The sequence below is a fragment of the Anolis carolinensis genome, chromosome 1, assembly GCF_035594765.1.
Source record: "Anolis carolinensis isolate JA03-04 chromosome 1, rAnoCar3.1.pri, whole genome shotgun sequence".
In the NCBI taxonomy this organism is placed as follows: Eukaryota; Metazoa; Chordata; class Lepidosauria; order Squamata; family Dactyloidae; genus Anolis; species Anolis carolinensis.
The window spans coordinates 269,696,471-269,718,114 of NC_085841.1; the positions used below are offsets into that span (position 1 = coordinate 269,696,471).

Genomic DNA, 21,644 nt, shown 5'->3' on the forward strand with positions numbered 1-21,644 from the left:
TTGGTATTTTAAGAATCATAAAAGAATCCTCCTGTCTCAAATGCTTCTCTCTTCCATCTTCATCAAGAATCTGTACCGACAGGAAGGCCTGGGCTAGCGATATTGCTACTGTTGGGGCAGAGTCAAACTGGGACATCATTTCTTCCTGTTGCTGACCCACTCACATGTATCCAACACACACACTTTTAAGTTGAAGTATATTCATACATGCATAAAATTGCTTGATTTGTCTGAACTTGATTATTCTACAATGCATGACTCATGCACAGGTCAGTGTGCCAAATACATTGTGTTTGAGATGCAGTGAAAATATACAGAATTAAATGTGCAATGGTCATTCGCACATGTAAATGATCCCTTGGTGTTGAAGCAAGCTAAACAAGCTAAAATCTGTGCTACTTTTCTGGATCTTGACATTGGAACACACTCCCCCAAGCATTTTAGATTGCATTGGCAGTTAAGGTAGGTTTTTGCAGTCAGGTTGGGAGATGAGATGTAGTTACACAATCATAACTGTGAGTGACTCTACATTGTAGAATTAATACAGTTTGACACCACTTCAACTGCCCTTGCGGTTTGCTACTCTGCTGCTGAATACACATGCCCAGTGTGGAATACATCTCACCATGTTAAAATAGTGGATGTGGCTCTTGAGACATGCCGCATTATCACAGAATGTCTACATTCTACACCACTGGAGAAATTATACTGCTTAGCCGGCATTGCACTACCTGACATCCACCGGGAAGTAGCAATCTACAATGAAAGGACCAAGGCATTGACATCTCTGTTCCATCCCCTGTTCGGATATCAGCCAGCACACCAACGCCTTAAATCAAGAAATAGCTTTCTAAGATCTACAGAGATACTCGCAGGAACACTTCAGCAAGCAAGAGTCCAAAAGTGGCAGGCTAAAACCCGGAACCTTAATCAGTGGCTCATGCTGGATGAGAGACTTCCCCCTGGGCATACAGAAAACTGGGCAACTTGGAAGGCGCTGAACAGACTGTGCTCTGGCACCATGAGATACAGAGCCAACCTTAAGAAATGGGGCTTCAAAGTGGAGTCTGCAACATGTGACTGTGGAGAAAAGCAAACCACAGACCACCTGTTGCAATGCATTCTGAGCCCTGCTACATGGACAATGGAGGACCTTCTAACAGCAACACCAGAGGTACTCCAAGTGGCCAGCTACTGGGCAAAAGGCATTTAGTATTAATGCCAAGTTTTTTCTTCTTAAAAAAAATCTCTATGTTTGCAAATCCATTACAACTTGTATCCTCAGTTCTGACACGAGAAATAAATAAACTGACACAGCTCAATGCAATGGCATCATGGGAGGGGTAGCATTACAAAGGCTTAGACTTCTCTGCTAAAGAATGCTGATGCCTCACCAAACAACTCCCAGGATTCCATTATATTTAACCATGGCAGATAATGTGGTGTGAAACTGCATTTTTTAAATCATGTCAGAAGTGACTTGAGAACATACTGCAAGTTGCTTCTGGTGTGAGGGAATTGACCATCTATAGAGACTCGGCCCAGGGGTCACCTGGATATGTTACCATCCTCCTGGGAGGCTTCTCTCATGTCCCCAAAAGCTAGAGCTGTCAGATGAGAGCTCACCCCATCTTGCGGATTCAAACCGACAACCTTCAGGTCAGTAACCCAACCTTCAGGTCAGTAGATAAACTCTACAAGTTAGCTGGCATTGCCCCTCCTGACGTGCGACGGGAAGTTACTGCTAATGATGAGAGAAAAAAGGTCAAACATTGTGAAAGCCACCCACTGCATGGCTATCAGCCTCCTCCCACCAGACTCAAATCAAGGAAGGGCTTCATGAGAACCACCACTCCTCTTGATGTTCCTCCAGCAGCAGCAAGGGTGTCCCTCTGGGCAGCTAAACCTGGCAATTCTAACTGGATGGCCCCCCAAGAGGGTCTTCCTCCAGCGGCAAACCAAGACTGAGCAACTTGGAAGTCCCTGAACAGACTCAGAAGTGGAGTGGGCAGATCAAAAGACAACTTGGCAAGGTGGCACTACCTGGAGGAATCCTCCACCTTGTGTGACTGTGGAGCTGAACAAACAACTCAGCATATGTATGCTTGCCCACAATGCCCTCCCTCATGTATGGAGGAGGAGTTGTTTAAAGCTACAGACAATGCAGTTGCTGTTGCCCGTTTTTGGTCCAAAACTATTTAGTTGCTTGTGATTTCTTTTTTTTAATGTCCATTATTTGAAATGTATTTGTTGTACAATGCTTTTGACACGAAATAAATAAAAGGTCAGCAGTCCAGCCAGCCCAAGGGTATAACCCATTGCGCCACTGTGGCTCCTTACTGCATTAATTCTACAGTGTAGATGCACCATTAGAGACCGAGAATGTACGTCTCAACCACCATTCTGGGATGAAGCGTCTCCTCCACCTTCTGCTTGATGCACAAGTAATCAGTGCTTGACTCTGAATTGGCAGCCACTTTCTCACTAGGAGAAGGTAGCCAGGTGCCCACTTCATTATTCCAAGAAGATTTTTTTCATTGAAAACAATCTCTTGCCCACCCCATTTTGTCATAGCAGTTTGCCATTTTTAGACCACCTACTCTTATTTTCTTGGATCATTGGCTACTGTTTTGCATGCAGTGGCAAAAAATTAAATGGTAATGAGTTATTAAAACTTTAATAAGTTTTAATGTTTTAATTTTATAAATTCATTTAAATTTATATTTATTTTTATAGGTTTCTCATTTTTTTATTATTTTAAAATCTGTATGGTTTTTAAAAGCTTTTAGCTGTTTCGAGTCCCCTTATTGGGAGAAAAAGTGGGTATAAGTGAATAACAACAACTTTTTCATAAAGCAAGAAACAGTGAAAGCTCAGTCCTCTGAAACAGATGTTTGTCACATGCACTAAAGGGCCACTGTGGCTTGTGATATTTGTCACACATCATTTCTACATTTTAAAATTAAATTGAGTACCAGATATTCTAAAAAAAATTCCTGGCAACGGAGCAACGAGAGGTTGCTCTTTTTTAAAAAGAGGACAAATTTGCATCCCCAGATAAATAATGCAAAATGTGATATTTTCAAAGGCACGTTGATATGCATGCATAATCTCCCATTACAGCTGGCAGCAAATTGCCATGTAGATTGTCCAATTGTGCTATTTTAGGAGAAGCGGAGAGGAAGGCTCCTGCTTCCCCTGTTTGTGAAGTCTGTCACAGCCTCTTTAATATTACCTCCTGACTGGAAGAACAAATTATCAAAATACTTCAGTCTCAACTGAACTTCCTCTTGCTATCTCAAAAAAGTACTAGTAGTTTTTAAAAAGAAGTACCTATATAACCCACAGGCAATAGATAATGATGGCTGGATGGCAGAACATCATAGAAATCTATAAGGCAAAAGTAAAGGTTTTCACCTGACATTAAGTCTAGCCGTGTTCGACTCTAGGAGTTGGTGCTCATCTCCATTTCTAAGCCAAAGAGCCAGCATTGTCCATAGACACCTCCAAGGTCATGTGGCTGGCATGACTGCATGGAGCTCCATTACCTTCCCACCGGAGCAGTACCTATTGGTCTATTCACATTTGCATTTTTTTGAACTGCTAGGTTGGCAGAAGCTGGGGCTAACAGTGGGAGGTCACCCCACTTCCTGGATTCAAACTGTCGACCTTTTGGTTAGCAAGTTCAGCAGCTCAGTGGTTTAACCCATTGCTCCTATATAGAAATCTATATAGGAAGGCCTTCCTCTTGCTTGAACTGGGAAGGGTAGTGTTTAACCTCAGTGAACTATACTAAACTTAACCTTTTTACAAATATTTCAGTCTACTTTCAGTTTCTCTGGTTTGGTCAAGATATAAAATCCATCAAGGCAGCAGTCCTGTACAAACTTATTATGGGACTTAGTCTGAATTGGCTGGCAGAGAATGAAGCGGATGCCACCGGTGTTAAAAGCTTGTGTGTCATGAAAGTATGGTAAATCATTTGCTGAGTGTCTGCTTTTACTATCAGACATATAGAGGGGAACTTAGGAAATTATTAGCTTCATGTGCCAAAGTAATTTGGTTACTACATTCCTTCCTGTGTGGAGAGGGGGCTCATTCTGTCCCAGGCAACAAGATGTCTTGGGGTGTCCCAGTGTTGAATAGACTTGTATAACGTATTCATGATTGTGCTCCTATTTTCTGCTGTAATTGTTTTTTCTTTTTCTTTTTGTGTGTGTGCTTTCAAGTAATTTCTTACCTATAGCAATCCTATCTATATTTTTTTTCAGAAGGGAGTTGACTTTGCCTTCTTCTGAGGCTGGCTTGCCTGAAGCCATTCAGTGGATTTCTATGTCTGAGTGAAGTCTTGAACCCTGGGAGCCCGCTGCTCAAACTATTAGACCACACTGGATCTCTACTTCTCTCTATTGGACTTACACATGCAGCTATATCCATCCATCTGACTGTTCATCCATCTGTCTACCCCTTCATCAGTTCCTCCTTTTTTCCCTCTTGGTATCGTCTCACCCAGCAAAATCATCCCAAGCCATTAAAATATTCTTAACCAACAGAGTTTCAACTTGATGTTTTCTACCAGCTATTGTGAACCATTCATTCGATGCTGTATATTTTATTACTGTTTTTATTGTATTTGTTTTCTTTTGAAAACCAGTGCTCCTTTCATCTATAAATAATTTTAGTAATACCCATCTCTGCTCTGCTGATATAATGTCAGGATCACTAATCCTGTCATGCTTTTCTTTTATATTTTAAGATGTTCATATTTGTCCTGTATAACTGTGTATGGGATGATGGGTCTTATCATGCCATTTAGCCACATTTGAATTTGCTGTCTATTGGGCTTTTTATGGGGATACCACATTCTCTCATTAGCCTGCAATTATTTATCTCTTGCTGTTAGATTTATGGCCAGCTGCAGAGGGAGTAAAAACTACTGCCAGAAGCTACACAGTCATCCTTGTGAGAGAAGTTGTAAGAAGAGGGCAGAGGGATGACTCCTGGGATGTTTTGATGACTTGACAAATGGGGTTAAACCCCCTGCAGAGAGTGAATGTTTTTATTAATTGACAAATGGGGTTGTAGCCTGCATGAAGAATGAATTGCTTGCCCATATATGTATTGGGTAACTGCTAATTCTTAGTCATAAACACAACTACCAGTATGTGATGAGATCTACTCTATTTTCTTAACTAAAGCTTCTAGACTTTTGGGAGCTTTTGTTTTTCTGAACTACAGTTTGCCTGTACATGACATAATCTTGAATCCCCCCCCCCTCCATGGTTTTGAAGGGTAGCCTTGCAATTCTTAGACCTGGATTTTGGCAAATATTCCAGGCAGGGAAAAAGTTTCATATTGTAAATGTGAGATTGACAATATTCCCTCTCTGTTGGGATTTCTAGCATCTAATTAGATGGTTTCTGTAGTCAGCTTGTTTGTTTGTTTGTTTGTTTGTAACCTGAGCTCATCCTTGCATTCCAGAGTTTATGGCTCTCATTTAGAATTTGAATGAGAAGGGCTAAGATGGCATCTTCCATTGGTAAAGGTAAAGATTTTCCCCTGACATTAAGTCCAGTCGTGACCGACTCTGGGGGTTGGTGCTCATCTCCATTTCTAAGCCGAAGAGCTGAAGAGCTGGTGTTGTCCGTAGACACCTCCAAGGTCATGTGGCTGGCATGACTGCATGGAGCGCCGTTACCTTCCTGCCAGAGCGATACCTATTGATCTACTCACATTGGCATGTTTTCGAACTGCTAGGTTGGCAGGAGCTGGGGCTAACAGCGGGTGCTCACTCCGCTCCCGGGATTTGAACCTGGGACCTTTCGGTCTGCAAGTTCAGCAGCTTAGTGCTTTAACACACTTCGCCATAGGGGTAAAAAGCACATTGGCCAGTGATTGATCCTAGGAAGTTGCTTCTTCATTTGTCTTCCAGTTGCAGTTTAGATTTCCCTCTCTCCTCGTGCCTTTTTTATCCCTGCTTTTGCATGGGACAAGCCATTGTTGAGAGATGTAGTTTGCATGCTGAGAGGCCTATCTATTTCAGCCCCACGTTTCTGGCTGTACTTTGGATCTATACCTTGCAACCCAAGACTATTGCCTATATGAGACAACTTCATGGAAGTTTTTGTAAGTAAAGCTTTTTACTATTTTGATTTTGGTGTCTTTGAAGTGCTTATTTCATGTGCACGTTGTTTTAAAAGGGAAAGGGTGGTTGTCTGTGTGAATGGGTCTCAAATTGTTTTAAGCCTTTGAGCTGTTTCTCTGATTTTAACCTCTGCTCTATTCCTGGTTTACGCTCAGCTCTGCTGCATGGAATGTCTTAATTTCCAGGCATTCGCATGATAATATTCATCAATCTTTTTGTTTCCAATGTTTCTATTGACCTCATCACACAAGGATTTCCCCTCATCCTAGGATGCTGCCAAGATGCAGTCAGAACAGTGCTTGCCAGAGCCCATCACATGATGCTGGGCTCCTTCTGGTGGGGCTCCGTCCTGGCTTCATTCTGGCAGCATGTTCAGAGTCTGCCCTCATGTTCTCATTCAAAAAACCAAAGGAAGTATGGGACGAAACAGATGGGAAATGCCATTTTATGGTAAGAAGGTGATGTGGGGTGCTGCCCAACAGTTTCCCCCGCTGTTTCCCCGGCATATGGACCTCCATCTGATGAGGTACTTTGCTGTCTGTTTGGCCTGATAGCACTATTTAGGTGGGTGGGGAGGTTAGAGAAGGGAAATGGAGCAAAAGAATGAAAACCACTTACTTGCCCCTTTTTCCAAATTAGCTGTAATCTACTGAACATAAATCAGAAGTTTAAAGCAGAAGCTTAGTCATTAGAGCAAAGTGGTCATAGTATCCACTGGCTTCCTTTGATGGTATAAAGTGGAGAAATGATTTTACTCATCTACTCAAAAGACATGGGATCTCTGTAAATGCACGTGCTATAGTCCTAGCTTGGTTTATCTAGAGCCCTGCATAAAAGCTCCACTTAGGAATTATTGGTCAATAGGGATGTAAAAATATTCGCAAATCTCTTCAATCCACAAAGCAGTGACACCTTCATTGGACCGACTCCAAAGCATAAAATACATTATGCTAGTTTTCAAAGGTTCACTGGTTTCCTGTGACATATCCAGCATCACCCCACAAACAAGCCTCAATGTGATGAATTGTGACGGGACCTCAGAGGGGTCTTCCTTCTGCTCATTGCACCATGACTCACTGGCAGGAGGGAATGGAGGCATGATCCTTCTGAGCCCTGATCATCAGCACCACATATCTACTTCACTTGGTATGGCTTTTCAGTTTTAAGATGGATTTTAATGTATTGGATCTTGTAATCTGCCCCTGATGCAGGATCATAGCTCAAGCATTTTGCACAAAAAGCCCTTCATTAATTTTTCACAAGAAAGTTCCATAATATGAAAACTCATATCAATAAATATCAGAATAATAAGCAAAACTCTTGAAATCTTGCCCACTGCGAAGAAAATTTTCTATATATTTGGCTCCTATGTACAAGAATAAATAAAACAAAGATTTAAATTCTTATTGGTAAAGATTTTTTAAAACAATAGCAGGAAGACTCAGGTACCCATTAGCACCCAGAACAGGCATATTACTTCTACTTGGACTCAACACCCTTTTTGCTCTGAGCACCTTCAGTGAGACAGAAAAAAACAGAAGATTTATTTAATTTATTTATTTCAAATATTTCTATCCCGCCCTTCTCACCCGGAGGGACTCAGGGCGGCGTACAATTGGCAACAATTCGATGCCGATACATCATTAAAAACAACAACATATAAAAAATACAACCAATTAAATACAGTATAAAATATAAAACATAAAACATGTGTTTAAAATCCGTTCGTCCAATATCCTCCAACTTTATCCATATAACAATCTGGGTCGTCTTTATCATTTATTTATTAAAAGCCTGGGCACAAAGCCATGTTTTTAAGGCTTTTCTAAAACTCAAAAGGGTTGAGGCTTGCCGTATTTCTGTGGGGAGGGTGTTCCATAGCCGGGGAGCCACCACCGAGAAGGCCCTGTCCCTCGTTCCCACCAGCCGCGCCTGTGAGGCAGGCGGGACCGAGAGCAGGGCCTCTCCAGATGACCTCAGGGATCTTCCTGGCTCATAGGAGGAGATACGTTCGGACAAGTAGATTGGGCCAGAATCGTTTAGGGCTTTATAGGTCAAAATCAGCACTTTGAATTGGTCTCGGTAGCATATCGGCAGCCAGTGGAGCTGGCTTAAGAAGGGGGTGGTACGCTCCCTGTAAGCCGCCCCAGTTATTAGTCTAGCTGCCGCCCGTTGTACTAGTTGGAGCTTCCGGGGCGTCTTCAGAGGCAACCCCACGTAGAGAGCGTTGCAGTAATCCAAACGGGATGTAACCGGAGCATGGACCACCGTGGCCAAGTCAGACCTCCCAAGGAACGGGCGCAGCTGGCGCACAAGTCTTAGTTGTGCAAAGGCTCCCCTGGCCACCGCCGAGATGTAGGTCTCAGGCCTGCTTATGTTGGGGGAGTTTTTATTCAAACTGATTGGTAAAGGACCAAACTAGTAAAGCAGTTTCTCAAAAGCAACATACATCATTTGAGTTTTTATGTCAATCAAGTACAAATGAAAGTCATGGCTGTTTGTACAAGCCCTCACCAGATGTCCTCCAAGGTCACAGCTCACACAGCAATGAACAAAACAATTGTGCAAACTCATTGCTTGGATTCTGATGTAAAAACTCTGCCTACAGCCTGATCATCTTTTGGTATGTGTTCCACAAAAGAAATTAAATTACTCTTGAGCATAGAACACTGGGTAACCAAAGGTAAAAATTCCCAGCTAGAAGAGAGATGTGACCAGGGCCGGTTGTTTCTACGAGGCCGCTGACGCGGCCGCCTCGGGCGCTGGCCGCTAGGGGCGCTGTCGAGGCGTCGACAGCGACCCGTAGCGCCACCGACGCCTCCGGTGTTGGCGCGGGGCTTCAATCCCCGCGCCCACGCCAAACCGCGACAAGCAGATAGGCCATTTTGCCCTTAGTCTACAAACTAAGGGCAAAATGGCCTATCTGTGCTGTGCGCATGCGCACAGCCAGAGAAGCCATTTTGCCCTTAGTTTGTAGACTAAGGGCAAAATGGCCTAGCTGTGCTGTGCGCACGCGCACAGCACAGCTAGGCCATTCGGGCCTTACTTCCTGGTCGCGGCCGCCGATCGCCCGGGCGGCCGGCGGCCGGCGGCCGCGACCAGGAAGGGCCAAATGGGCTATCTGCGCTGTGCCCGTGCGCACAGCGCAGATAGCCCATTTGGGCCTTGCTTCCTGGTCGCGGCCGCCGATCGCCCGGGCGATCGGCGGCCGCGACCAGGAAGTAAGGCCCGAATGGCCTAGCTGTGCTGTGCGCGTGCGCACAGCACAGCTAGGCCATTGCCCTTAGTCAACAAACTAAGGGCAAAAATTTGTTGACTAAGGGCAAAAATTTGTTGTCAACAAACTAAGGGCAAAAGTTTGTTGACTAAGGGCAATGGCCTAGCTGTGCTGTGCGCACGCGCACAGCACAGCTAGGCCATTCGGGCCTTACTTCCTGGTCGCGGCCGCCGATCGCCCGGGCGATCGGCGGCCGCGACCAGGAAGTAAGGCCCGAATGGGCTATCTGCGCTGTGCACACGGGCACAGCGCAGATAGCCCATTTGGCCCTTCCTGGTCGCGGCCGCCGATCGCCCGGGCGATCGGCGGCCGCGACCAGGAAGTAAGGCCCGAATGCGCACAGCCAGATAAGCCATTTTTGCCCTTAGTTTGTTGACTAAGGGCAATGGCCTAGCTGTGCTGTGCGCACGCGCACAGCACAGCTAGGCCATTCGGGCCTTACTTCCTGGTCGCGGCCGCCGATCGCCCGGGCGATCGGCGGCCGCGACCAGGAAGTAAGGGCAAAAAGGCCTATCTGGCTGTTCGCATGCGCACAGCACAGATAGGCCATTTTGCCCTTACTTCCTGGTCGCGGCCAGGGCACGCTGGGCGGGGGGCGGGGCCAACTCTGGCCCCGCCCCCCGCACTATTCGCCCTGGCCCCGCCTCCCACACAGCGTGGGAGGCGGGGCCAGGGCACGCTGGGCGGGGCCAGGGCGTGGGAGGCGGGGCCGGTGGCGGGGGCGCTTTTTAGCACCCCCGCTTAACATTTAAAAATATCTCCGGCCGGCCCTGGATGTGACATACTCTTTTTGCAACTACAATGTTACAGAGTTGTCAAAATACCATCTCCCCTTGTTGAAGCATGGCATTTGATCATGTATTTCAGGCATGTTCCCTGGTACTTAGATTAATAGCCATAATTTGAGTAGAGATCATTTGGACACAATGGCATCATGTTGGGCCATATGAAAGAGAACCCAAAGTTGCATTAATAAAACAGATACATTCAAACAGAATTCCTTTCTTCTTGTTTTTCCAGAAACTAAATATTTGCCATGCCATTTTAATGCAGGGATGCTTGCATAAAGGCGAATTTAGAATTTAGACATGCTGATTACAAAACCACTCAATAATATACATTTTTCTTATTAAAAACTTAAAGAGCAGCATGAATATGCATATAGCCGGATATAGCTAGCTACAAACCTCTAGACAACGTGAAAGAATTCCAAATATTTAGCAAGTCAGAACTACAACTAGCAGTCCTGCTTTTTCACACAGTCATCTGAGGCCCTCTTGGAAATATTCCCAGCTCAAAAAATGAACACAGAAATATGTATGTTATATATAGTAGTAGCAGAAATAATAATCATAATCATAACCCTAATCATAATAGTAAGGGAGTGTCTGCAACATACGTTATATGAAGTGGAGGAAATGCCTTGAAAATATGCTCATACAGAAGGCTCTCAGTTAACTGGTACCCATAGGTAGATGCCAGATAAATATAGTTTCTGGTTGCTTAAGAATTACTATTGAAAATAGGCCGAACTATACTCCATACTATACCATATCATAAAATTTGTATTGACTTAACATTGAAATACAGCAATTAAAAGTCAGTTAAGGCAAATAAAAACAAACCTAACTTAATGTAGCAGTTTTATCACATTACACATGTATTTTAATTATAATTTAAAGTTTTAATTCCTTGATTTTTCTCCCTGGTTTCTTGAGAGTCCTGGTTGATTGAGTTCCGGTTAGCTGTAGTGTAAAAAGGAATTGTAGCACAACATTTAAAATTCATTTATATGTTTTTCTATTTTTTATGTACTTCATCTCAGGAATGTTTTAGCTGTAGACTCCAGAGTTTATAGGGGATTGGATCAGCTGAGGTCTCTTTCTCTGGAGGTCTTCAGAAAGAGGCTCACTGGGATGCTCTCGCTTGAGTTCCTACATGGTTTTTTTTTTTGTAAGACCAAAACTCAAATTATTTCACATTTTTAAAATTGTGTGGGTTGAATGATCTACAACATTTCAGAATAATTAAGAATTGGATTATAAAGCCAGCCTAATGGAACATTACATCCTCCAATCCCATCCAGTGGAATTGGCCTTTTCAAGGAAAGAGAGTGCCTTCACAACCAGTTAGAAGCAGGAGAAGGTGGCACCGAAGCAAAGGCAGATCATGATTCCACAGTCATGAGAATAGTTTACAGTATGTCAGTGTTCAGACATGTACTTGCTAGAGATCCAAGAAAATGACAAATTATCTTTTATCTTAGCTACAGAACCTCAGCTACATACTCCATGCCCTTCCCTGCCAAAGTTTGCTGGTTGTACTGGGCAGGGACAATTGCTCAAGAAGTTACAACTTGAGCAAAGGGATATGGAATAAGTGCAGTTACGACTGGAATGGCTTCTGGATTATGATTTTGGATTGTGTGGTTTTAATAATTGTTTTTAATGTTTAGAAGTTTTAACTGTATGGTTTTAATGTATGTGTTTGTTTTATTTTTATGTATGTTTACGCGGTATTGAATTGTTGCCTACTTGTAAGCCACTCTTAGTCCCCTTCGGGGTGAGAAGGGCAGGGTATAAAATACTGTAAATAAAAGTCTAAATCCTGTAAGTAAATAAATAAATAAACTTATTGTACAACAAACTAACAGTCACATACATAGGCATAACATCAGGTTATTTCTTTTTTGTTTACACTCATGGTGCTACAAGTATAAAAATTATTTTCAAATTCCCTGTTTATAGACTATGATCGGCCAAATAATACAGTAGATATTGAAAGAATGAAGAAATTGATGCAGAATATAGGTTTTCCATCAGGTGCTTACTCTATCACGCCACAGGGCAAGTTTCTTGTTCAATGGCATGTTAAAAAATCTTTTGCAGAAGATCTGCAGCTAAATTCATTATTTTGTGCCAACTAGAACATATCCATCAAATTAACGGAGACCTGGTAAGTCAACACTTACGTAACACCTGGAATGAGTGGGTCTATTCTTGTTAGGACTAATGACTAAATTTTGCTGGTAGCCTTTTCTGTTTGATTATGACAAACAGATTTTTCTGACAATTCTGCAGCTGCCACTGAGAAAATCAAGAACATGTTTATGCATTCAGTTGCAGGAGCAATTATTTTGGATTATTTCTTATTCAAGATGTTCAATACAGCTTTGAATTTTGTCTGATATTATGGTTCAACACTTCTTCTGCAATTACTAGATCAATTATATTTATTTGTCACTGCATCTATGTGCACATCACTTTGTTGGGTTTGACCAGGAGCACTGTTTTTGATTCAAAGAATACAGTGCAGTGTTCAAAATGAGTTCAAGTTAACTGAAAGTCTGTACATTAGCTCAACAGTTCTTCCACAAACCTACTAAAGGGATTGGTATATTTAGCTCTATATTTAGCTCTATATTGAACTATAGTTGTCTTTTCTTTTCCTGTGTTTGTTCCCATTCCTTGTTATTTGCTAGACTGTGTTAAGTACATAAATGCTGCAAACATCCAATGTACTATTATTGCCTGTATACAAGCTAAAAAAAGTTCAATAAAAATAAAGATAAAAAAGAATGGCTCCACTAACTGCACAATAAGTTCATGTCTCAGTGACTTCCAGTTCACAGCTCACAGAATTGTGACAGCTACAGTTGGATAAAAGTCATTACTTTCCAAGTGCCGAGAATCATGGCACAGTCAGGAATTTGGAGGAGGCCCAGCACCATTATATAAAACCCATTCCAAATAAAACATTGTACTCCAACTTGTAAAGCTCTAAGTGTGCTGACCTCTGTCTAGTGATGAGAAAAATATTTGAATATTGTACAAAAAGATAACTGTTTTTGAGTATTGAGAAACCTTGAGAAGAAGAACCCTGAACCGATTAAAACCTTTGCAATTCAGAACTTCAATTCTGCACAAAACTTGCAAGATTGTTTTGTGCAGAAAACTGCTTTTCTGTGCCAAAAACAGCAGTTTCTCAAAATAATGTTTAAATGCAGAAAAACATAATTCTTACACAGAAAATGCTTTTTTTTGAGAAAATGCTGTAATTTGGGATTCAGTCTGTGTAAAATTTGGACACGGTCGATATGCTTAAAGTCACATTGTTTGCATAGAAAAACACATTTTCTATGCTGGAATTAATATATTTGAATTGAACTGAAATATTGTTTTTCATGCAGAAAATGTGGTTTTCTGTGTAAAACAAACATGTGCAAATTTTGTGTAGATTACGTTCTGAAACGGTGTGGTTTTTGAAGACTTTCTCATAGCATGAAGAAAATCATTGAAATTACCTGTAAGAAGAAACTCATTGAGGAATTACATCTTTGCTTCTGTCATATGTGTAAGGTATGAGCATTAATGTGAGGTTACCTCAAACATTTCTAAATAAAAATATTTATTTTTATTTAAACAAGCCTGTGGCTCTTAGCTCGTCTGACAGAAGTGTGTTTTAATAAATCATGCTGGGCTTATATATTTTTAGTATGTTTTAAACGTCTTTAGTCTTGCTCTTTTAATTAAATTTTTAAAATAAAACTGTTTGCATAAGAAATTAGCTGACCTTTCTTTTAATTTGTTGCACGTCACCTTGAGTCCCATTTTTGGAGAAAGTTGGGATATAGATTAAACAAACGCAACAACAATATGTGTTTGCAGTCTGTGTCTGAGTGAATCATGCAGACTGGAACTGCTAAAGCGGTGGCCCAGTCATATTCAAGTTCCCTGTTGTGTGCAAAAATGGTACCAAATATGTTTCACTTGTGGGTGGTTATAAGCTTCCACAAATGCTAGATCAAAACACCAGATTTTATGATGGGAATGTATGCCCATAAACAAGGAAGAGCAATCTACAATGAGATATACATAGCAGTACAAATTCAGTCATTCTCTTGTGCTTTCAATACATTAGTTATGCAAGGATGCCCCTAATCTTAAGCATACTAAAAACATCCACAATATCTAGCCCGTCTTAATTTAATGAATAGAGGAAGCGTCTGTTTTATACCAAGCAGACTATCTGCATAGTCTTCCTTGGCAATGGTAGGGACTGAACCTGGGGATGTCAGTATGCCACACGCATGCTCTAGCGCTGAACAACTCTTGGCCTGCTTTTTCCCACACCTAAGTAGCTCCCTCATTTTAATCAAGATGCTGTTTGGATAATTATTTTTCCAGATGGTCCTTGTTTATTCAGGCTCTGCAGCTAAGTGACCTTTATTAAGAAATAGCATAGTAAGTGTTGCCAACTCCCAGGATTTCGCTGGCTGCTCTTATAGTACAGAACAGTTTTTGTAAGCCAATATCGAGAGCAGCTTTCTTTGTACAAGAACCGATTCCCATTTACCATGGCAATGATTGGAAATAGTTCTCTCTTTTTCTAATATTCAACATGACAAAGTCATAGTCATATTTTGTTCTCATATAGTTTCTTAACCCAATAATTTCTGGCAAGTTGTAATAGGCTATATGGTGGGTCTCATACACATATGATGGGGAAACCTACTCTGGGTTTTAGTCTGAATTTTAAAGGAGGCATCCAAGGTGCAGAACATTTCCCTCAAATAGATTCAGCACTTTGGATAGACCTTTTACTGGAAATAAACATGGATTCACTATCCCATTCATATGGCTGCCTGTTCGGCTCCTCCCGCACAGCCTCCCTCACTGAGGGAAGAGGCTGGTCACATCATCCTGCAATGATCTGCTTGGCAAACCTTTGTAATTTCCAATGACTGACCAGCTTTTAAGGTGGATTTCAGGGGCATTTGGGAATGGCAATAGTTCCAGGATTACCAATGAGAAAATGAAGCATTTACGATATCCTAACTTACTATTGAGAAGCCCCGGTGGCTTTAAGTGTGTTAAAGCACTGAGCTGCTGAACTTGCAGACTAAAAGGTCCCAGGTTCAAATCCCGGTAGTGGAGTGAGCGCCCGCTGTTGCTCCAGCTCCTGCCAATCTAGCAGTTCAAAAACATGCCAATGTGAGTAGATCAATAGGTACCGCTCCAGCTGGAAGGTAACGGAGCTCCATGCAGTCATGCCGGCCACATGACCTTGGAGGTGTTTACGGACAACGCCGGCTCTTTGGCTTAGAAATGGAGATGAGCACCAACCCCCAGAGTCAGACATGACTGGACTTAACGTCAGGGGAAACCTTTACCTTTACCTTAACTTGCTATTGACTAGCAGGATAATAGCATTAGTTTTTTGAAACCCAATTTTATGTCCTAGAAGTTCATTTTTGAAAACTTCAGCTTCATTGAAATGTATTTTATTAAATACAGACTACTTACAATAAAAGTTTAATTACAGATATGACAAAATGTATAAACTGCAAACTATGAAAATTATATATGCATCTTATCACATTACTGCATTCAAATTCAAACTGTGTACAGTTCTGGGCACCACAACTTAAGGGAGATGTCGACAAGCTGAACTATGTCCAGAGGAGGGTGACTAAAATAATAAAGAGTCTGGAAAACAAGCCCTACAAAGAGCGGCTTAAAGAGTTGAGCATGTTTAGCCTGCAGAAGAGAAGGCTGAGAGGAGACATGATGGCTATGTATAAATATGTGAGGGGAAGTCATAGGGAGAAGGGAGCAAGCTTGTTTTCTGCTGCCCTGGAGACTAGGATGTGGAACAATAGCTTCAAATTACAAGAAAGGAGATTCCACCTGAACATTGGGAAGAACTTCCTGACTGTAGGAGCTGTTCAACAGTGGAACTCTCTGCCCTGGAGTGTGGTGGAGGCTCCTTCTTTGGAGGCTTTTAAACAGAGGCTGGGTGGCCATTTGTCGGGGGTACTTTGAATGCAATTTTCCTGCTTCTTGGCAGAATGGGTTGGGACTGGATGGCCCACAAGGTTTCTTCCCAACTTTATGATTCGATTATTCTAAATTTGAACTAATATTCTAAAGCGATTTCTTTAATTCATTATATTTTCAAAGCACCCTTTCATGAATATGTTACTTGCATCCTAAACTATTATAGTGTCTTTTTCTTTGTCCTAATTAGCCTAGAAAAATACCCCCATCTTTTTCTTACATTTTTTCTAATCCTTTCATTTTGCAGAATGAACACATTTAATCTCCATCAGAACCTTTCCGTATTCTTTTTAAAAACAATAATGCAGGATTGTGGTCTGAAGAAATCTTTGGTAATATCTCAACTTTTAAAATTCTAATAATCACATATTTTGAAACCCAAATCATATCCATTAATACAAAAGCTCTGTGTTTCTCAGAACATTAAGGATAATTTTTAGTCTTTCAGTTTTACATACTAATAATACTAATGCTACTAATAATTGTATTTCTTACCCACCTCTCCTCATGGCTCAAGGCGGGCTAAAGCACAGTCAAACACACAAACATTGCAAAAATTCTAAAAACACACATATTAAAATGTAGTTCTATAGTTCTAGCTTCACTCAGATCATAAACTCCCATCATTAGAGTTTTAATTTGCTACAATTTCAGCTTCATAATAGCTGGCCTTGTAAACTGTATCTCCCTTACATGCAGTCCCACAGGAAGTACAAGCTCTTGCTTTATTCTTAAATTTGCAGATTTTCCAGGAATATCCTTGTGATTTTCAGCCTCATCCACTTTTCCAAAAAGGTTACAAGCAAGTAGCATTCTGGTCTCTTGTTCCTTCTGTTCCTTGTTGCTGATGCCATGAACAGACATTAAGGCAATCTATAAAATAATTCACTTCAGTGGACATGGTTATTTCAGCCACAGAGCTGTTCAATTTATGTCACCCAGCTGGGAGATATAATAGAGTAGTAATCTTGAGTTAGGCAAAGCTTGGTCTGGAGGATAAAAAATCATCTAACAGTTCCTACAGATGCTAATAGGCATGATTATGTAATGTTGAAAGGCAGAATGCATTGCACTTCATGTAGAATCAGGCAATGCCCTTGGGAAAGAGCATTCCAAAGAAAAACTTTATGAGTGTATGGATGAATGAATGAATGAATGAATGTAGAGTTAACTTCTGTCACTTAAAACTGTTGACTAGCTCTAAGGTGGGTTTCAGGGGCATTTGAGAATGGCAATAATGTTTGTATAATGGCAAAGATTATGTTTACATTTCCCCTGAATTCTTTGCTGTGATAAAAAAATTCTTAGTATAGTAAGAGCTCACGAAATAGGCAGCCAATTGGGAGGGAAAACATTTAGCAATAGCTGTTGAAGAATTGTACAAAAATCTATTAATAAGAATATTTAGGCCACAATGGACCTTGTTCAGAATTCAAGAGGATTGTCAAGGAACAAAATCACTTCAATTAGGGATTCAACACCATTTAGTGTTTTTTTAAAAAAAATTAAGAGTCCTTAAAGTTATAGACAACAAAGCTGATAAACCAGCAGTAGACACTGGAAGGATCAAAGATAATATAGACCATAATGTTCCAGTCTTTTATATAAAGAATTTCAGGTTACACTTTTAATGTGTTTCCAAAATATATACCTGTGCCCAACAGAATAAGGAGGGAGAGGAGGAAGGAGAGAAGGAAGCCGGTATAGTAATGATGAAGTCAGTGCTGCCACCAATGGAGAGATGGTGGAGGTAGAAACAATACTTCCTGACCAATTCCAGAATTGATATTTCTATACATCTGCCTATTACAACAATACCTGGCTCTGAGAAGTCCTCAAGTACTGTGGAGGAAATGATACACAGATGTTACACCAGCAATTACATAACTCAACTCTACCATAGTGCCTTGATTCCAGGAATTTGGGTACTATTGAAATAATAGGGTACTCTAATCGTCCTTGCTTGGCCCCCCCTCAGCTCAATTTGAATCTGAGCATCCCTTCAACCTTCTGAGGGACTGGAATGAGGGCGGATTCCAGAGGAATTCAGGAGGATTAGGCAGGCGAAGAGAAAAGAAGATCTGGAGGGTAAGATGGGGCACGGCCGCCATTAATTTGGCTGAGACTCCTCGCTCCCTGCCCTCCCTGTTTCCCTCCTTCCTTCACCTCTTTGCTTCTTTGCATCTGTTCCATCTGCTCCGGAGGTGACAGGAGCTCTGCTCCTTCGGCACACTGCTGTTTGGGAGGCTGCTGACTTTACGAGCCATCTCTCCGTCCTGGGAGGTGGCTCCCTCCCTCCCTGCTGATCAGCTGCTAGGCCACCGAGCCATCCCGGAAGGTGGCCGAAGAGCTCAGCCGACCCTTCCCAGCAGAGCTGGTCCTTCTCAGCAGGCTCTCACTCTCCTGAGCCCAAAGTGCTGCCTTGCCATCTCAGGAGGCAGCAGGAGCCCCAGTCTTTTGCCATGGGCTGTTGCTGAGCGGACGTCAGACCACTGGGAAGTGGCTGAAGAACTCAACCAGCCCTTTCCAGCAGGCACTCGCTTTTCTGGGCCCAACATCTCACTTCATCGTCCAGGGAGGCTGCAGAAGTCCCAATCTTTGCCGTGGGCTGCAGCTGTTGGACCACTGAGCCACCTCGCCGTTCCAGGAGGTGGCCGAAGAGCCTAGAAGATCTTCTTCCAAAGGCCTTTGCCCTCCTTGGGCCCAACGCGCCACCTCGCTGTCCCAGGAGGCGGCAAGAGTTCCAGCTGCGCGCCATCAAGTGTCTGGTCAACCATCAAGCTATTCAGCAACATTACCGACCTGGGAGGTGTGAGCAGCGCCAGAAGTCACTACACTGTCTACCATCCGATTACATTGCAGCTTGCCATCTTAGCCCTTATCCTTTTTTTTAAATTTATTTTTATTTTTATTTATTTATTTATTTATTTTCTTCCTTTCTTTGATTTTTATTTTAGTTTTAAATGTGGGAGTGAGAAAGTTTTAATTTAATCTAACAGGGGAGGAGATATTTGACTGTGATAGGAAGTGGGTTTGCAAGACTGGTATTAAAGGTCATAGGAAATGATCACATAGGAATTGAGAGTACCTTGAGTTTAATTGATTGTTGAACTGATGGTTTTGGAATGTGATTGATGGTTTGTGTATTGTTTGTTGATATATTGCTGATTGAAAGTTTGACTGAAATAGTCAGTAGGAACGGTGTGTCAACTTTGAATTTTGAAGGTCAAGAGTGGTTTACTATAGGAAGGCTTTCTGGAAGGTTATAGGAAATGAATATGCAGGAAACTCAGAGGAATAATGATCTTCCTTACCTATGTGATCTTCTGGGGAAATCGTTCAGTACGGTTCTGTATCAGATGGAGATACTGAACAAGAAAATTGACCATCTTTTTAAAGGAATTTCCCTAATTGTGAAAAACTTTACTCCTATAGACATTTCAACAACTGTACCAACCAGTTTTGTTAATACTGATGAGGAAACAAGTGCTTTGGAAGGCCAGGGAAGGAAGAGGCTGGAGGGGCAGAAGGTAGTCAATAGGATAGGATCTGAAGCTACTAAGGGAGGGGAGGGGTTTGTGCCTGGGGGAGAGGGAAAGGGGAGGGATGGTTGGAAGGAGACCAGCAGAGTCTTGCAGAGGACAAACAACTCTTTAACATCTGAATTGTTTGGACAATCTCTGGACACTCCCTGCAATTTTCAACATCTGCTACGAACAAACAATGTGGCAGTGGAAGTTTCAGACTCACTACTGAACAGAGGCAGATGGACATCTAAGAGAGTGGTCCAGATATCTCTATCGCAAATTCTATCTGTAAGCTGGTCGGAAGTGAAGATCAGGACTATTGACTGGCTTCATAGAGATTATCAATCCTGGAACCGCTTCTCGTGTCTTCTTATTGGACTGGAAGACAGATTGTTAGTGGAGGATTTGTTCGCACTTGGGCCCAAATTACAACAGTGGGGCATCACTCTTAGAAGGGTATTAGTAGACCCATTGATCCGCCCTTTGGTCACCGGGCTGAAATCTGATACACAAGATTCAATAATTTCCAACAATGGGGTTGAATGTTGGCCGGTGTTGGCCCCCCTCTCAGAGTTCCATTTCGAGACTCCCTCCCTAATTTCAAGTCCTGCCTGCTTCAACTCCCAATCCTGCCCACAAACGCTACCCTTGTTCAGTCCCCTCTCCATGTCAGATGACTCCATGTCAGATGACTCTCTCCTACCAGTGGAGATGGGCTCTTTCCCTAGACAAACAAATACATTTGGAGGCTCTCCATCTTTGGACAGCTGACTAATCCCTTCAGAAGGCAACCTCAATCAGCCAATCCACCAGGGGAAAGAGGGGTCACACGGGTGGGGCACCATCGAGGTGGTGTTGGGGAGGAGGAAGATCGGTCACTTGCTGCCCAGGGAGAAGCGCAACAGAGTTCTTGCGACCCTGGAGAGGAATAGGTGTGGTAGTCTCCAGGACAGACCCCCCGGTCTTAAGGTTCTGCTTCTGAACGCCAGATCCGTCAACGGTAAGACAGCTGTCATTCAGGATTTGATCCTGGATGAGGGGGCGGATCTGGCATGCATCACCGAGACGTGGTTGGACGAGCTGGGTGGAGTGAATCTCACCCAGCTGTGTCCACCGGGTTTCGGGGTGCATCAGCAGGCCAGGGCTGGGGGGCGGGGAGGAGGAGTCGCGGTGATCTTTCGGCAGTCCATCGCCCTGATCAGATGCGCCGTTCCGCAATCTTTGAGGTTCGAGTGTGTCTTCTTGAAGGTGGGAGCCCGAGACAGCTTGGGGATTCTGCTGGTGTACCGTCCACCCTGCGACCCAGCAGTCTCTCTGTCTGAGCTAGCAGAATGGGTCTCCAATTCGGCCCTGGTCTCCCAACAACTCATAGTTTTGGGAGACTTTAACATCCATGCCGAGACCACATTGACAGGTGCAGCTCAGGATTTCATGGTTGCCATGACGACCATGGGGCTGACTCAAGTTATATCTGGGCCCACACATCAGGCAGGACACACGCTGGACCTTGTCTTTATTGTGGACGGTGGGACAGTCAGAGTGGAAGAGCAAAACATCCTTCCATTGTCATGGTCTGACCATCATCTGATCTGTTTAAGTTTCGCCGTGTCTTCTAACCTCCGCAGGGATGGTGGACCCATTAAGATGGTCCGCCCCAGGAGGCTGATGGATCCGGATGGACTTCTGAGGTCTCTTGGGGATCTTCCTGTTCTGGAGACTGGCGATCCTGTCGATGTCCTGGCTGATCGTTATAACAGCGAGTTGGCAAGGGCACTTGACACGATCGCTCCCGAACGTCCCCTCTCGCTGCGTAGAGTCACGTCGACTCCTTGGTTCACTGAGGAGCTGGCTGTGAT

General features: G+C 42.8%; 2 protein-coding genes across 4 annotated transcripts in view; one reads left to right on the plus strand and one right to left on the minus strand.

The window, feature by feature from the left end:
- sergef (secretion regulating guanine nucleotide exchange factor) overlaps positions 1-6,152 on the plus strand; it is a 159,402-nt gene extending 153,250 nt beyond the window's left edge. The window contains exon 11 of the mRNA XM_062967667.1: positions 4,272-6,152. Within this exon, the coding sequence (XP_062823737.1) occupies positions 4,272-4,282 (11 nt within the window). The 3' untranslated portion in view covers positions 4,283-6,152. The remainder of the gene's footprint in view (positions 1-4,271) is intronic.
- kcnc1 (potassium voltage-gated channel subfamily C member 1) overlaps positions 1-21,644 on the minus strand; it is a 157,756-nt gene that overhangs the window by 26,370 nt on the left and 109,742 nt on the right. The window lies entirely within an intron of this gene.